The 17,165-nt window shown below is 39.8% G+C and overlaps 1 protein-coding gene across 1 annotated transcript; it reads right to left on the bottom strand.

Moving 5' to 3' along the window:
• Positions 1 to 7,739: 7,739 nt before the first annotated feature.
• Positions 7,740 to 13,663, bottom strand: creb3l3a (cAMP responsive element binding protein 3-like 3a). The gene is made up of 10 exons (XM_028588564.1): positions 13,643 to 13,663; positions 13,168 to 13,284; positions 12,719 to 12,962; positions 12,022 to 12,155; positions 10,937 to 11,047; positions 10,736 to 10,842; positions 10,046 to 10,114; positions 9,762 to 9,846; positions 8,667 to 8,760; positions 7,740 to 8,035 (listed from the first exon to the last, which is right to left on the bottom strand). The coding sequence occupies exons 1-10, from the start codon at positions 13,661 to 13,663 to the stop codon at positions 7,740 to 7,742; spliced, it is 1,278 nt and encodes a 425-aa protein (XP_028444365.1).
• Positions 13,664 to 17,165: the final 3,502 nt, after the last annotated feature.

The following is a 17,165-nucleotide window of genomic DNA, read 5'->3' as shown; positions in this document are numbered from 1 at the left end:
TACAATAATCCTTCAAACTACAAAGGTTAATATATACGTTTGTAAGTTCTTAACAAAAGAAACTCGTCTGAGGAAAATCTTATCCTGCAGCTACAATATAGTGACGTTTTATACACATATATTGCTTGATGTTAGAGATTAAATTGTGTAGCCTACTGTATGGTACAATTCTAGGGAGAGACAACCAGTGTGTGTACACAAATCTTTTAAAGGAGACCTATTATGCTTTTTCGTCATTTCTATAACGTTACAATGTTGGATGTTCATATCAAATGTGGCCAGAGCTTCAAATTATGAGGTAAACATATTTAAAAGAAATCCCTGTGAGCCAAAACCTCAGATTTCACACTGCTCTGGTTTCAACAGTTTTTTCCACTCTTGAATTGGTATGACATCATACCGAGCCAGTTTTCTATATATGGTCATCTGCTCCATGCAGGCATGCTACTACAGTGTTGACATTACATACACTGCCACATGTAGCTACATGCTAATGTCAGGGAAAGCTGTAATCTTGTCTGCTGATTGTTAATTTCTCCCCAATTTCATATCACTTTTCTGCTGGAATATGTTTAGTTGGCTAGGTTTATCTTTAGATGCCTTTGTTGGTAGTTTTTTTTTTATACTAAGTTGCAGTCAGTACCTGGCTCAGCAACAGGCTGGCTGTAATGGAAGGTACAAAGACAGCAAGAGCAAAGCACAGATGTGAAGATCTAGAAACGCTGACCAATCCCTGACCAAGCAGACTGGATTTTTTTTAGGAGGGGGGGCTTAAAGGGACAGGCGCTTTAACAGAGCGTCTTATACCTCTTTCACACCAATGAACCAGGTCAGGGTTATCTGACCTGTGTTCAGCCCCTCTTTTGTCAATTCAAACCAGTCAACACGGGTTGATCCCTGGTCATGACAATTCAGATATTGACATAATTTGTCCCACCTCGGTTGTTAGCATCCCTGGTTGTGTGAAATTCACATTGAAATTGACCCATGTCCGTGAGCATGTAAACATGTTCTAGTAGAAACACAAAATACAAGTATGGACCTGAAAACAATAAATAATAGGTCCCCTTTAATATTTTATTTGAAAATATGCAGCTCAGGGCTGGACTGGTCATCTGGCACACCGGGCATTTTCCTGGTGGGCTGACGCACTTTTGGGCTGAATTGCCGATATAATTTCTAAGCTTTTTTTTTCCTTCTTTTTTTTGGGCATGCCGGCCCATAAAGAACTGACAGCAGCCTATTGGTTAATTTTCTTTATTTGCACTGGCCTGACCCAATCAAATAAAGGAACCCCCTTCCCCACTCCCGGCCCGAGCTGTAATAGTTATGCTTATGCTGGAAGTTTAGCATCCACGTTAAAATGGACAAACAACCAGGGAGGTGCAGAGAAATTACAGGAGAAAAATATTAAGAATCTACAGGCGGATGCCTCAAAATGTGCCAAAATTTCTGACGTGTTTGGGGCTGTAGTAGTAGTAGTAGATAACTTTATTGTCCCCGTGGGGCAGTTGGGTTTGCGGCACAATCACAAGGCACTTTATGACAAGACATCAGACATGTGATACAAACAAATGGTCCTTACATCAGACACGACAGACATAACATGAAGAATATACATCACACACTACAATACACTATACACCCTTGGGTATGATCAGGCCAGCTGGACGACAAGCTTATTTTTAATGATTTAAGGCTTTTATGGCTTGTGGAGTAGCTGCTTCAACATCAGCAATACCTGAAGTAGAGGAAGGAGGAGAGGTGGCTGGCTGGCTATACAGAGGAGAAACAGAAACAGCATCATGACAGGCAAGAAGCTGAGGAGGAGGAGAGTGACCATGACAGGGCGATGGGAGCGAGTGAGGAAAAGATGGAAGAGAGAGTAGTTGACGACATGGTAAGGAGTAGGCAAATTAACAGGCTTCCTGTTTCCGCCTTGTCGCGCGCCGCTGAAAACAAAAGAGTGGTGCGCGACCTCTGCTCGCGCACTATAAATCTGGGTTCGCCGGCAAGATCTACGTCATTTTGACATCACGATGGCTACTGTAAATGGCCATTATGTGCGCCTCACGTCATAACAACAACAAGCAGTTTGGCCTAACATTAAAGTTAGTGGCTGTCAGGTGTCCTAACGGTCCATCTTTGAGTTTGGGAGCACTGGCTTCATACTTTAAGCCAGCTGTCAGAAATTTGGGGGTTACTTTTGAATGCAACATGAAATTTGACAAACAAATCAGCAATGTTGTTAGAATGAGCTTTTTCCAGCTCCGTCTCCTAGCTAAAGTTAAGCCATTCCTTAACAGGCATGATCTAGAAAAGGCGATCCATGCTTTTATTAGTTCAAGGTTGGATTACTGTAATGCTCTCTTTGAATCAAACCTCCATCTCACGCCTTCAACTTGTGCAAAATGCTGTTGCTCGGTTTTTAACAAATACATTTAGACGTGCACACATCACTCCCGTTCTTTACACCCTACATTGGCTCCCTGTGCGTTTTAGAATAGATTTTAAGATTTTATTGTTTGTTTTTAAGCCCCTTAATGGCCTGGCCCCGGAGATTTTAACCCTGCGTGAGCACAGTCGGTCCTTGCGGTCTTCTAACCAACTGGTTTTAGAAGTGCCAAGGTCAAGGTACAAACGATGGGGTGATGAGGCTTTTGCGGTTGCTGCCCCAAGACTCTGGAATAAGTTACCCCCTGATATTCGCACAACTACAGATGTTGCTCTTTTCAGGTCTAAACTCAAAACCTACCTGTTTAGAAGGGCTTTTAATACTCAGTAGTGGTGTGACAATTTCCTCTTCCTGTTTCTATGTAACCTTTTTATGATTCTACTGTTTTCTACGTTTCATTCTTCTTATTGCAAGATATGTTGTTCTATTCTTAGTTCCTGATGTGAAGCACTTTGGATACCTGCTGGTTGTTGTAAAGCGCTATACAAATACATTTTGATTGATTGATTAATTGAACTGCTTAAGCTTACATTGAAAATGCTAGCGGTTGGCCTGTTGGGTAGCTGAAAAGTCTGTGTGATCTATGCAGCCTGTTCTACTAGGCTCATGTATAGAATGTATACAGCTGTCTCTCTACATTGCCCAGACATTTAAGCCAAATTAATTATACCTAAATTTAGCTGACATTTCTCTCTGTTTCTCAGTCTTTTAAAGGTTACCATGTTAGATTAAATCTTTCTTGTTCATTGGTGTGGGCCAAGGCAACATTTTGACTGACTTTACTGACAATACTTGTATACTTAAATGTTATTAAATAATTTGAAATTATACTTTAAACTCTTCGTCTTTGGAAATTACATGCACTTGAGTATGGACATTGTGTGTGGCATCCAGGTCGTCAAACAAAAGTGAGTGAGTACACTGCTTCTCTTGTATTGGTGCTCTTTTCCAGGGCATATACTACTCTCAGCTTTATTGTAGCTTTTGGGAAGGGTTATGGTTATGGTTATTGTATTTAGCAGACACCTTTGTCCAAAGTGATAAAATATGAATCTTACAATAGTTACAATTAACAGTAAATAGTTTTTAAACAGTTTTTAAAAGTTTCTAAGCCAATATTAAGCAAAATAATAATAATAACAATAATGGCAATACAATATAAAATATCAATGATAAAAAAAATAAAAAAATACCATAAATATACAAATCATAACTCTAAGGATTACTAAGGATTAATTTATTATTTAAAGGTCCCATGGCATGAAAATTTCACTTTATGAGGTTTTTTAACGTTAATATGCGTTCCCCCAGCCTGCCTCTGGTCCCCCAGTGGCAAGAAATGGCGATAGGTGTAAACCGAGCCCTGGGTATCCTGCTCTGCCTTTGAGAAAATGAAAGGTCAAATGGGCCGATCTGGAATCTTGCTCCTTATGAGGTCATAAGGAGCAAAGTTACCTCCCCTTTCTCTGCTTTGCCCACCCAGAGAATTTGGCCCACCCACGAGAGAGAGACATTGTGGCTTTCAAACGAGCAAAGTGGCAGTTGGTCAAGGCCACCCCCCCTCCCCTCCACCCCTCTCTCAGAAATGGCACATACTAAGGAAAGTTCATTGTGAGACTGGCTCTAGTGGCTGTAGAATTTTGGGAAAGAGACTTCAGATACAGTATTAGGGGACCACTAAGGCCTATATAAAAGCATCCAAAGAGCACCATGTCATGGGACCTTTAAATGTAAGATCAACAGATAAGTCTCGAGACCCCTCTTGAAGTATCCAAAACGCAGAACATTAGGCAACTCATATCATAGAATGCACGCATATTTTAAGAGTACTGTCTGCAGGGAATGTGTCTGACCAATCACGATGGGTGTGGGCCACCTGGGCCAAAAATGCCAGGATTATTTTTTTGTCCCAGTCCAGCCCTGAGGCAGCTGGAGTCTTATTAGCCTGAAAGTTGTCAGACTAGTGTTGCTGCAGCAGAGGAGCACATCACACTACACCTAAACAGAACTAAAGTATGTTGTTAGATGTTTTAACTCCATCTTTATTCCTTTTAAGTTGGAAAACACATTTGTTAATAAGAAAATGTGGAGGTGCTCAGGAATCTTCAACAAAAAAGGAAGTAGTACGTTCACAAGTAGTAGTGTCACACCTTGAAAGGTAAAGCCCATTTTGTAGATTGAAAACTCATTCCTTTTATGGCTAACAAACTCAGCGGGAGCCATTTGCAGAGGCCTCCCGGCCCCCTAGGTATTCGGTTAATCAAAGAGATTGGTGCTTATTGGAGACGCTGTTGGTCCAGATACTTTCACCCTGATTAAGGAGGACAGATGGAGGTCAGAGGTAAGAGACAACGAGACGACCAGCACAACACATTGTGTGATTATAAGCATGTGAAATGTGATTATTACTTGCATATATAACTATTTATATTCATTTATATATATTGTATCTTATCTTATCTATCATATCTTAATTAGATTAAATGAGATTTAATCTAATTAAGATATGGTTAACTTTAAATTTGTTGTTTTATAGAATACACAATCCTATCCTCTGCAGACGGTTGATACTTGTTAGTATGCAAATCAAAAAATCTGACACAAGCCCAGAGCAGTGTCAGCTATTAATAAACTGAATGGTGACAATTAATTGGTTTTGCAGTGATTGGTGCAATGAAACCCTATGGCCAAATCCTTCATTAATCACACATAAAAGAAAATACGAGAATTCAATTTCAACAGAAAAATTATGTTGGGGGCGATGGCAGATCTCTATATAAACAATGATGAGTTTCCTCAGTAGTAAGCACTTAATTGAGATGTCAAACACTTGGAAAACATTGTCATATTGCATCGACACAGGTGTAAAGTTTCACAGTGAGTCAGCTCCATGAGGGGAATATAGACCTGTTTCACAGCAAACATGTTGTGACGTTCATGTCGCGTAATTACGTCACTTCATAACGTTCCCATGGCAACAGGGGGAAATGGCTGCTCTTGTGTGAAGTAAACACAAAAATTTCAACTTTCTGCTAAGATATATGTGATTTTTTTGCAACGAAAATGCGGGGATTATGAAATCATGCAAGCCCCGCATATTTTGCTGGGAAATCAGGAATTCATGCGGCAAAAGTGCATAAATATGCGGACTTTGGCTGATTATGCATTGAATTATGCGATTGCATGATCACGTTTTTCTGGAGGGACTGATTAATGATGGCTGCATTCCACTTAGGAGAGGCCCTGGTATTGTGCATGCTGACTCACTGAAATAGCTTACTGGGACACTTGATGGAACTGAGCCATCGTTAAGGTTATCAATTTCCAAGGGGGTAAGCTTCGCTTCAGAACTCGAACCTTCTATGGCGACATTTTGTTGCTACCTGGCCATCACCTCCTGTTAGCATTCCACTGACTAGCATTCATTTTGGCGCCACTTGACAGCGAATAACTTTACATCTCAAGCGTTTAAAGTCTCTGTTTGTCCATTGTTTAGTTCTAAAGAAACACAACAATCTATAAAAGGCTCCATTACCTTGTACCTCATGTTATGGCTCCGTAGCAGACGTTTTTGTAAAAACAGGCTAACGATTGTGTCACATAGTAGAGGAATTACCGTATAGTACAGGATAAGCTTGCAGGCAGTTTCGACTTACATGAGCTGTTTAGGATTAATTACTGATGTTAACTAGCATTTTAGTTAGCAATAATTAGCCTGTGCCCATGTTATCTCCTTACATATACCTACACTCTCCTTCTTGGGAATTGGAAGATTGGGAATGATTGAGATTTCTCTTGGCACAGCTACCAGAAGACTTACAACTTTCAGACACGTCACATTTACGCTGTCTCTCTCAGTTGGAGACTGCGCAGTAAAGCTGGCAATCACCGGAAAAGTGCTTCTAATATCCTTCACTGGTCTCTGTCCTGAGCAACGCGGTCTGTTGGTCCATTATATACTGTCTATGTCAATTTTAGTTGTGCTTTTCCTACTATGACAAGTCAAATTATCTGCTGTGAAAAAGGTCCATTGAAGAGCTAATAAGGTATTGTGGGGGTTGTAAAATTCCCTTTGATGTATGGCATTTCGGTCAATTTTGAAACATGGATCTATTCTTAAAAAGCTTTCCATTTTAAAAAGGTTTCCTGTGTTTTTAAGGTGTTTAAAATTGCAGAATTTTGAAATGTTATGTCTCTTTAAAGGCCAATGTCACAATAACATGTGTGTTTGCCGTGCCTTCAAGGAATGCTATTAGAAATCCACCTGCCAGGGATGTTGATGGAATTTGTTTTTATGTGGTTTATCCTTTTATTTTTTATTATTCTGTTCAGTTAAAGAGTGACCAGTCAGTTTCTCCAGTGGCTCATTTAATCTGAGAACTGAATCTCCGGTCCAGTCTTCCCTTGAAGTTAAGTCTAGCTGACCACAGAAAAATGTCAACCAGAAATTCTGGTTCCAAGTGGTAGTGAGGATGAAAAACGCTTTCATCCAATCAGTGTGTTCTCTACGCCCACAAGCCAGTCAGGGTGAGGGCTGTGGATTCAAGCAACAGCCTGTCTTCACTGGGTAAATACATATCAACATGTCAATTATTGGGTAAGAAGTCTGAGTCATGAGATAAGAGGTCATCTGTCCCACCTTTGGCCCAGTTTTCTGCCGTCTCTCTCTCTCTCTCAGTCTCTATTGACATCAAACCTACTGTACCTGCCCTTTGAGAAATGGCTTTTCTAGACATTGGCTCATAGCTTTTCAGGCACTGTCAGGGGAAATGTTTCACCGTGTGCTTTGAGTGGCTTTTTAATCATTAAAGCTTAATGAATCCACAGCATTTTGAGCCCACTGATCTCGTTTTGACGTTTTATTCTTATTATTCTTATTAATTATTCTAAACAGTTCCAATCAATTTCTTATAGAAAACAAGTTTTAAAAATCCCTTGTAATATTTTACAAATTATCTATTGAGATCAAAACTGTACACATCATCACTTTTCTTCCCATTTTTTGACAGTGTCAAACACACTAATTCATAATGGCATTGAGTACAGCCAGGCAAAGGATACACAATTCATCTTGACAGGCAATTTCAGTGTACGATTCAAATCCATATACCAATATAAAACATTATCACAAATAAGGAAAAGTCATACAGACTGAATATAGGCTATATATGAAAGGCAAAACAGGAATAATTAAAACCAACAGCAGCCCAAAATAGTTTCCTGCTCCACTTGTAGGAGGAGGACGATTTGGGCAATTCATGAAGGGATCATTTATTCCTTTCTTTTACATGTCATCAGCATGTGGTCGCAGCCTGGCAGAACGGTGGGGATCCAAGGTCAGAGTAGCGATGTGACCAGTGATTGGGTCTACATGGAAATGACCCATTCTTTCTTCCTGACTGCTGTTTAGAGACCCTTGGTTCACTCCAAGCTTTTCCATCATGGCAGTAATGTCTTCAATTCCCCGGTCTCCTGGGGATTGCCAGTGCTCAGGCTCTGATACGTCCTCAGCAGAGAATGGGGATTCAGTGACATGAAGCACACGGGAAGCCTGTAGGTTCTGCAGGGACCGTGACTGGACTGTGTGAAAATAAGACACAGAGAAAAGATTAGCAAGTTCAAGCCTCTGTGGACGTGCAGCTCTGCATATTTATTACCATGTTTTCCATATGCTTGCACTGTAGTAAACAAGTTTTCGTCAGCTTGGTCAATTTGCCTTAGTGTGTTGTGAGCACAACAAATCCAAAAGACATTAAAGACTAAAAAACGCGTAACATCGCCTTTAGCACTCAGGGAAAGTGCAGCATCAACTGTTTTTTTTTTTTTTTTTGAAGCTGTCAAACAGCTTATGGTAACAAATTACACCTCGGTGCTCTGCAATGCATGACCTTGCCTCATAATAAAAAATTGACATTTTGGGGGTTTGTGCCAATAAATCTAATAATGGTAATGGTAATTCATCACAAGCTGTTGACAGAGCAACAGTTTAACAACTGTAATGATAATACACGGCATTGGTTCTCTGTGCACTGTCTCTACCCTTTACATTTTGAGTAGAAAAGCAAATCCCCAGCCAGGCGGAGCTGGCTGTGAGGCTTTGCAGGTGAGAACCCTTTCAGCAGCGGGTGAGACTGCAGTTCTAACAGCTCAGATGTGACAGAGAGGTGCTGGATTAGTGAACACAAGCTATTTGGTGCTGAAGGTAACTCACCTCTGACAGGACTGAAGTCTCCTTGGCTGACCTGGGTATCAGAGAAGGGCTTGAGGTTGGGGAACAGGATTAGTGAGAAGGACAGCAGAAGCACCTGAGAATGTGATTAAAAACACAAGCAATGGAGAAAAAAAGAGTTAGATAAAGAAAGGTGCTTGCAAATGTGTTCTACACAGTGCTGGGATGTAATTAAGTACATTTACTCAAGTAGTCTACTTAAGTACAAATTTGACGTACTTGTAGTTTACATGAGTCTTTTCTTTTCATGCCACTTTCTACTTCTACTCCACTGCATTTCAGAGAGAAATATTGTACTTTTTACTCCACTACATTAATCCGACAGCTTTAGTTACTTTACAAATTAAGATTTTTGCACACAAAACCCATGTAGTTTATAAAATAAGATGTTTTATTACAAATTAAACTACCCAAAAATAGAATGGCCTACAGTACGGGGGACTTGATAAGCTGATTCAACACTTAGTTGATTGACAGAACTGTTTGGATCGTTTCCAGTTTCTAAAATGTGAGTTTTTCTGCATTGAGTCCATTTACTTCAAATACATTTTCCTGATGATACTTACATACTTTCACTTAAGTATAATTTTCAATTCAGAGCTTTTACTTGTAACAGAGTATTTTTTATAGTGTGGTATTAGTACTTTTACTTAAGTAAAGGATCTCAATAGCCTACTTCTTCCACCACTGGTTCTACATTGTTGAACATTGTATGGCTAGTGGTTTGGATATTCCCCTTCTGTGAATAGGCTTTCTATGCAGCGCTCACAGGAAACAGTTAGATTTTTAAAATTCTTTCTCCACTCGTGTTGCCTATGGTCTTGCACTTTATACGATTGGAGTGATCAAAGGCAATAAATGGCTTCTGTACAGACAGGGGAATAGGCGACTGTGCCTTTTATATGTCCTTTGTACTGTTGTGTTCATTGTGCACATATCTAGATTGGCCTTTCTCGATGGTTAATACCGCTATAACAGTTGTTGCTATTTGGTTTGCTATGATGGTGATTTTTTTAACAATGAGTCATATGGACTGCGTTTGCTATTCTGGCCGAAACACACAGAGGACATCCGTACCAGTACACATGTCCCAGTCTGGGCTGGCTTGTTAGATGTATTCATGACCATAGCCTGCAGTCTGCGCAACTGTTCCATTAGTGACCTGTGGAGAGGATTGGGAAAAAGAAAATGCAAAGAGAAAAGAAAAAAGGGAAAGAATAAAAATGGAAAAGACAGACAGAAATAATTGGATTAGCTAGGGTATTGTAGAACAAGAGGGAGATGCTAAAGGCAGTTTTTGAGTGGAAGAAATTTCATTCATCAGGAAACAGAAAGAGAAGTCCTATTTGAAAGTCTCTCACATGTTGCATTTCTGCAGCTGGGACACCTTCCTCTGCAGTTCGTGGTTTTGTGCATTGCAGGCAGCCATCCTGGAGGAGATAATACACAGTATATAAAGTTTTTATATATATTAAGCAATATATATTTTCAAAGCATGGAAGGCAACAAGTTCAGGGAGCATTTTATTGCCTCTCTCATTAGGGAAGTGATATAAATACAAATGATTTTGCACATCTAGTGCAGTCCAATGTTTACAAAATGATTGCATCCACTTTGCATTACTGACACATATATCAGTTCCATATGTTTTAGATTAGCTTCCCCCCTGTTCAGCACTTAACTCTCAATACTCACATGTATTTCCCTGTTTACAAATGATAACATATTGATGATAGAATGGATTGCATATTTGCAAGTTTTGGGTCTCTGCAAACTGAAAAATACTGTAGTTTCAGCATGTCTGTGACAGCCCATAACAGAGAGAGACAGCAAATTTGAGGAGCAAGGTTAACCTATGACAAAGGTCAAAATCAAACCAGGGAGTCATGGTTACATGGCTCAGCTGGCACATCAGGATGCCCAGGGTGACTTTCATAATGTACTAAAATGAACCGACCAAGGGCATTTAAAGTTTGCTTCAGAAAATGGTTAGCATATTGAATATGTTATCATCTTTTCCCTTGTTACTCTTGCATAAATGTGATTTTTACCTGCTCTCCAGCCCATCAATATACTCCTTCTTCTTCTTCCTGCTTTCCTGAGCAGACTGCTTATTGCGAATCTTTCTGCGTATTTTCTTCAGAATCCTTTCTTCGAACTAGATTGCCAGAGGAATGAACATTTTCACTTTGAGCCTCTACAATAATTGTAATAATTATTTTCATTGTGGACGTGTTGTAATAGCAGTTTACCTTTGTAAGAGGTAGCTGGCTGGGCAGATTCACCCCTTCCTTTGCCAAAAGTTTCTTCTCATCTTCATTGAGAATCAACTCTTGAATGGACTGTTGGGATGGGTGTGGGGCCTAGTGGTGGGATATGAATACTAATATTTAAAACATAATCTCTGCTGTGTGATTAAATTTTCTCTCTGCCCCCAAACCTCCTCTTCTTCCTCCTCTCCCCTAGAGCCTCACAGGAAGTAGTAAAATGAGCGCAGACTATCAGGCCACCTTCATCACTTTCATTTCATGGCTACCTCAAAGCAATTATGGTGTGAGAATCTACGTTGCATTCTGCCACTCTCTCCTTCATCTTTATAAACTGGGCAGCAAACTTGGAGTGGGATAAAACCCACACCACTGCACACCCTCAAGTTTTTAGGAGCACAAACACATTATTCTGCTTGTGGTAATCTGGTGTGTTCACTTGATAGCATCCACTTTTAGGAATAGTTTCTTTGAGAATGAAATAATTGTGACCCATTTTGTTTAATAGGGTGCAACATGGGGCGGCACAGCACGGTGGTGCAGTGTAAGCGCTGTAATGATGGTGCAACATAATACTTTCTCTTCACAAAATGCAATTAGTAATCTCTCCACACTTTAAGGTCATATCTCAAAAAAACACAAAGGAACTAATAAATTATGTGGAGGTTCAAGAAATTTTTTAAACTTAAATGTTTCTGTATATTCCTCTTATCTGTATCAGCATAAAAAACTGAGTGCTGCTGAGAAGGTTTGGCATTATCAGCAAACCTTTCTTTAAATAAACGTTTTAAAATAGATATTTTATTTGCATTTCCAAAAGGCTTCACCCCTATGGGAACCCATCATTTCAGAAAGTGTAGTCAGTTACACACACACACACACACACACACACACACACACACACACACACACACACACACAAAAGATAAACAACAGGCCTGTATATGACTCAAGCAGCGGAAGGAAGATAGGCCTACACAAACACCCATACGACGCTATCGCTCTCCCACCTACCACTACTGTACCACCCCCACCATCACAAACTCCCATCACAACAATGATACACTTACGGGCTCTGGAGGGCCAGACAGAAGCAGATCCTTAACTGTTAGCGGGAAGCCGGATGACAGCTGGGGCCTATGTACATCAGAAGGAAATTGTGTAATCTTCATCCCGCCCGTTGGTAATCCGGGCTCCCAGACATCTGCATCCACACAGACACACATATACACATAAAGCACATGCAAACAAAGACCACGAAAAATTACATTTGGAGCCTTAATGTTAGCAAATACCAACTAGGTATTTGATCATTCCCAACACTCTTGTACACAGTCACAAATAATCCTACTTTATCTTCTGTGACACAGGAGAACCAGGTTTCATGTAGATATTGCGACAAAAACAATTTCTTTTTGTCATTGATCATTCTCTGCTCACACCCGAGGCTGGAAACACTAGTTGCTGTAATATAGTGTAGTCAGAATTAAATAAGTATGTTATTATCTGATTAAAACAAATTAGCAAGAATTTTGATAATCAATTAACTGTAATTTTTGATGGAAAAGAGAAAAAATTCATTTTCTGTTTTTTTACTTCTCTATGATTGAATGTATTTGGGTTTTGGACTGTTGGTCAGATGAAACAAGACATTTGACGATATCTCTTTCGACTCTAACTTGTAACAAGCATTTTTCCCAAAGTTGCTGACAATTTACAGACGAAACAAGAAATCGAAAAAAAATGATGTAGATATTTGTGACTCACTGAAGTCAGTGGAGACATTGGCTTCAAGGTCTGCCTTGGTTTGTGGTCTCTTGCTGAAATACTGAGCGTCCCCGGGGGGGCTCTCGGGGCGCTGAGGGCTGTCCATCTGATCTGAGGGAGGGTCTTCACTGATCCCACTGTCACTGGGAGAAGGGGACCAGAGAGGCGAGCCTGACTCAGAATCTCTTCCACTCAGGAGGGCGTGGATGAAGTCATTGTCTGCCTGTTCGGTGGGCTGCAGCATCTGCTGGGTGAAAAAAACAACCTAAGTGCTATCATTAGTCTGTCTGTGTGAGATGACAACATGGCGAGAGACAGGACAGTCTTTTAAAAACAGACAAAGACCTACAGAGCAGGTCAAAAAAAGGGAACTATACAATACACTCGCAAGGCAAACAGCTATTTGTCGCATGTGTGAGTGACATTAGAGATCCCACAGTCTCACGCACATTTGGGTCCTGGACTGGCCAGGTGTGATGGTTGCCATGGCGTCCTGTTTCCTCATGACGGAGAATCCCATCATTTTGATCAAACAGCCAATCGAGAAGCTCAATGCCATCCCAACCCTGAAAAGAGATCATGACATTTAATTACAACGCTCTGTCTTTCATGCTTTTAGAAGCAAAGATAACAACAATATGAAGGTTTCATAAAGGCCTACAGCCTCAGCTGGGAACGGATTTTTACTGCCACGCTAACACTGTGATCCTCTCTGAGCACACTGTACAGTACGACATGTTCTCCCAATCTGCCTCGATATCTGTCAGTCTCTGTAACCATTTTACTGTGATAACTATGTCTGATGATAATTATGTCCTTTCAATGGCATTGTAAAGCAGGCATTTCTCTGTAGATTAAATTCCCCCAATCACGTATAACTGGCAAATTACAATGCAAGGAAAAGGTTCATATTTGGTAATTTACCTGATCTGGGTAGTGCTCCATAGCTCCCTCGCTTGGGTGCAACACCAAAAAAAGCCCCCCAAGAAAACAGCGATCCAGCAAAAATATCCAATTTACTTTGTTGTTGAGTAGTTTTGTCTCTGTTCCTAAATAGCTTCCACTGTATCTCTCAGCTCTTCTTCTCTGGTCCAAAGTTTAAACTCCAACCTAGCACACCCAGCCAACTATAGCTTGCTTTGTCCCCATTGGCTACAAAGAGATATAATCTGAGTGGTAGCCAAGAGTACACAAATAAGGAACTTCACAAGTTGGTCTATCTGGAGACGGAGGACATTAAGTCTCCAGTAATATGTAAAACACCATGAGGGTCAAAGTCTGTTCTATCTTTTCCTCTTATTTTTTTTTTGATAGCTTATTGACTGAAGGAAAGTTCTGACCTTTGGCATATATTTATAACACAAGCGGCATACAATGGCCAGGGTCTAAAAAACTAAAGTTTTAAAAATATTGTACAATAAAAGCATTTCAACCGATTTGCAACAGCACTGTTTATTAGATTACACACACTTATGTGGGTGGCTCAAATCATATTAGTTAACTTTTTGTAAAGTAAATAAACAATGAAATAAATAATTACACAGTTTGCATATTGGCATGTTATGACAGTCCTTGAGCAAACTGTTTAATAAGGGAATCATTTATTTGTAGACTAAGTGTAATTGATTAGAAGTGACCTGAGGCCTTTTAAAGCTCTATTCAGCCTCTAAGGTGGCTTAAAAAAAGAGCGAACTGCAAAGTAGTAGATGAAAACAAATTACACAGAAACACTTTCCCCCTTCTCTATATGTTCTCTTTATAAACTATGTAATTTGTTTGAGGCTATAATTATTTTCTTCAGAGTACACTTAAACAAGTACACACATAAATGAATGCATCACAGAGGAAACCTGAAAGCACAAAAACATCCATATCAGCGATGTTGTTATAGATGTAGGACGCTATTATTTTTTCATGTTGATGTCGATGCAGACTGAAAGAAAGAAGACAAAACAGATAAAATAGAACAAGACAACATACAAAATGAGGAGCAGCAGTGTGTTCTGAGGATAGAGATTTATTTATTTATTTTTATTAACTAATGCAGTTTTCATGTACAGAATGTATGTTGGCCATCAACAAATTTGTCATCACCTGAAAAGATTTACGAAATTTTTGTATTTATACATTTTTCTTTCAAATGTTTGTTGCGGCTATGCACACGAAAAGGCAGATTGATTGAAAAGGGTGCATCCATGTACAGTTGTAGAGATGGAAATATATATATATATTTTTTTTAAATCAGTCAAACTGTTCCTTGAAAATCCCAGAGCTTCTCACCAGTATGAAAATCCCTTCACCAGCGTGACCACCAGCAATCAATTGCTGGAGTGCTGTAAAAGTTTTAGCGTAAAGATCAAAATCTTGCCTGTGCAGCACAAAGTATGTCAGAATCACCGCTTCTTTCCCTTCTACCAAAATCTATAACACCCATTCTCTCTGAGCTCACTGCCATGTAGAAAGGTGGGATGAGATCACCGCCTGTAATCATCATTTGATCAGTCATGCGATCATTAGATCAGAGTTACTGATGTCATGCATTGTAGTTAGAGATGATAATAAGTTTATTTGACTTGGCGGCATGGATGTGCTGTTGGGAAGGCTCCCTGCTGCGGCAGCACAGCATATCACGTGATAAATAACGTGAGGAGGGAGCATAGCTAACAATTGTCCCATATGTGTATGCAGTACAACCATAGCAAGGAGGATAAAAAGGAGCAGAGCCAGAGGAGGTGGAGGCTGTGGTGGAGGAGGCATGATCGCTGAGATTTGTCTGGTATGATAAGGTAGCTGTCAGCTGACATAGCACACAGTCAGTGCGTCTTGCCGGGACTAGTCTATTGGGTTTTCATAAAAGAAGCATTATGTAATTGTTATTGCTTCATTATCTGATGGAGGAAGGTTCCAAAGGGCAAAAGCTCTATAATTACTCCTCCAAGCTGTTTCTGAAAGCATTGGCTCTGTGAAAAGCAGCTCTGTGAAAGGAAACTTTCGATACAAACACAGAGTGAGTTTCATGGTCCCTGGTCATTAACAGCATTGTCTAGACAGAGACAGATGTGTTTCCTGTGGTGCCACCACCAGTGTGTCTTCTTCCCACTTATTTCTCACTGTTTGTGTGTGTTTGTCACTGACTCCCTGTGTGTTTGCTCCAGGAGTCTCACTCATGCTGTGATAGACTTTTCATTACACAAAGAGAGGCATTTGTTTTAATTTTGAAATGCAGCCATGATTGTTTCAAAGAAAAATGTGTTGCATACTATTCATGAAATGCTGTACTAAATGTAAAAGAAATGAAGGCTTTTGGTATGCTAGCGACACGACTCCATGAATGGCAACAATCGGCTTTCATTTTGGCCAGAAAAAAATATATTCCTACTAGGGCTGTCAATCGATTAAAAAAAATTAACTAATTAATTGCACAATTTGCTGTAATTAATCGCAATTAATCGCTTTTTTAAATTGAGACTGAAGCTTGTAATAATGGATATTTAAATGCTAAATCACTTAACTTTGCAAATATGAAGAAAAAAACAAACAAGGAAAGGTTCTGCTAAGTTCAGAATGTTTAATATCTTTCAGAACAACAGCAGCAACAATTTGGCTTAGTCCTGCTGAAGGCTGCTGGAAACGGCTAGAAACTGTCTGACTTGAGAGCAGATTTTTGTCACCGTCCCCGGCTGCTGTCGCCTACTCTCGTCTACTTTACAGACAAGGCGCAGTTCATCTCCAACGAGCCTATGTTCAGTCGGCGGCAGGGCAGTCAATGGTCGGGACTCACCCGGAAATGGCGAGCAGGATGAGGTGACTAGTCTCTCAAAATCTGACGAAAATCTTCTAAACTGACCTTTGTTGAGCTGAAATGAAGACAGATTCAGCAACTGCACGACCTATTTCTCGCTTAAAATGTTTTCAGAAACATGTTTCAGTGAACTATTTTAGTACAATATGATATCGTATTCTGAACGGCCGCCATGACAGTCTGGCTCTCAATATCTGGAGAAAACAAACCCATGTGACGCGTTCGTCCAATCAGCTGCCGGTTTTCATTACTTGGGCAACAATACAGAGTAGCGCCACCTGCTGTTTTGTAGACGTATTACGTTTCTCAGCCGCCACATGAAGTAAACAAACACAGCTGCGTTAATTTTGTTAATTTTTTTTAACAAGTTAAATATTAAAAAATTAACGCAAAAATTAACGCGTTAATTTTGACAGCCCTAATTCCTACACATCCTCATACCTAAACAACATAATAGGTCAATTTCACTCTCAAAATGACACATACACATACCGGTCATAAGTTTTAGAACACCCCAATTTTTCCAGGTTTTTATTGAAATTCATGCAGTTCAATGTCTTATTGTACTCTGAAATGAAAGAATAGAATAAATGAACAATTTAAGTTAAAAAAGAAATCATTGAATCAATTTATAAACCAAAATGT

Source organism: Perca flavescens, chromosome 9 (genome assembly GCF_004354835.1).
Source record: "Perca flavescens isolate YP-PL-M2 chromosome 9, PFLA_1.0, whole genome shotgun sequence".
NCBI lineage: Eukaryota > Metazoa > Chordata > Actinopteri > Perciformes > Percidae > Perca > Perca flavescens.
Note: the sequence above shows the minus strand (reverse complement) of the source record. Positions and strands in the feature narration are given on the sequence as shown.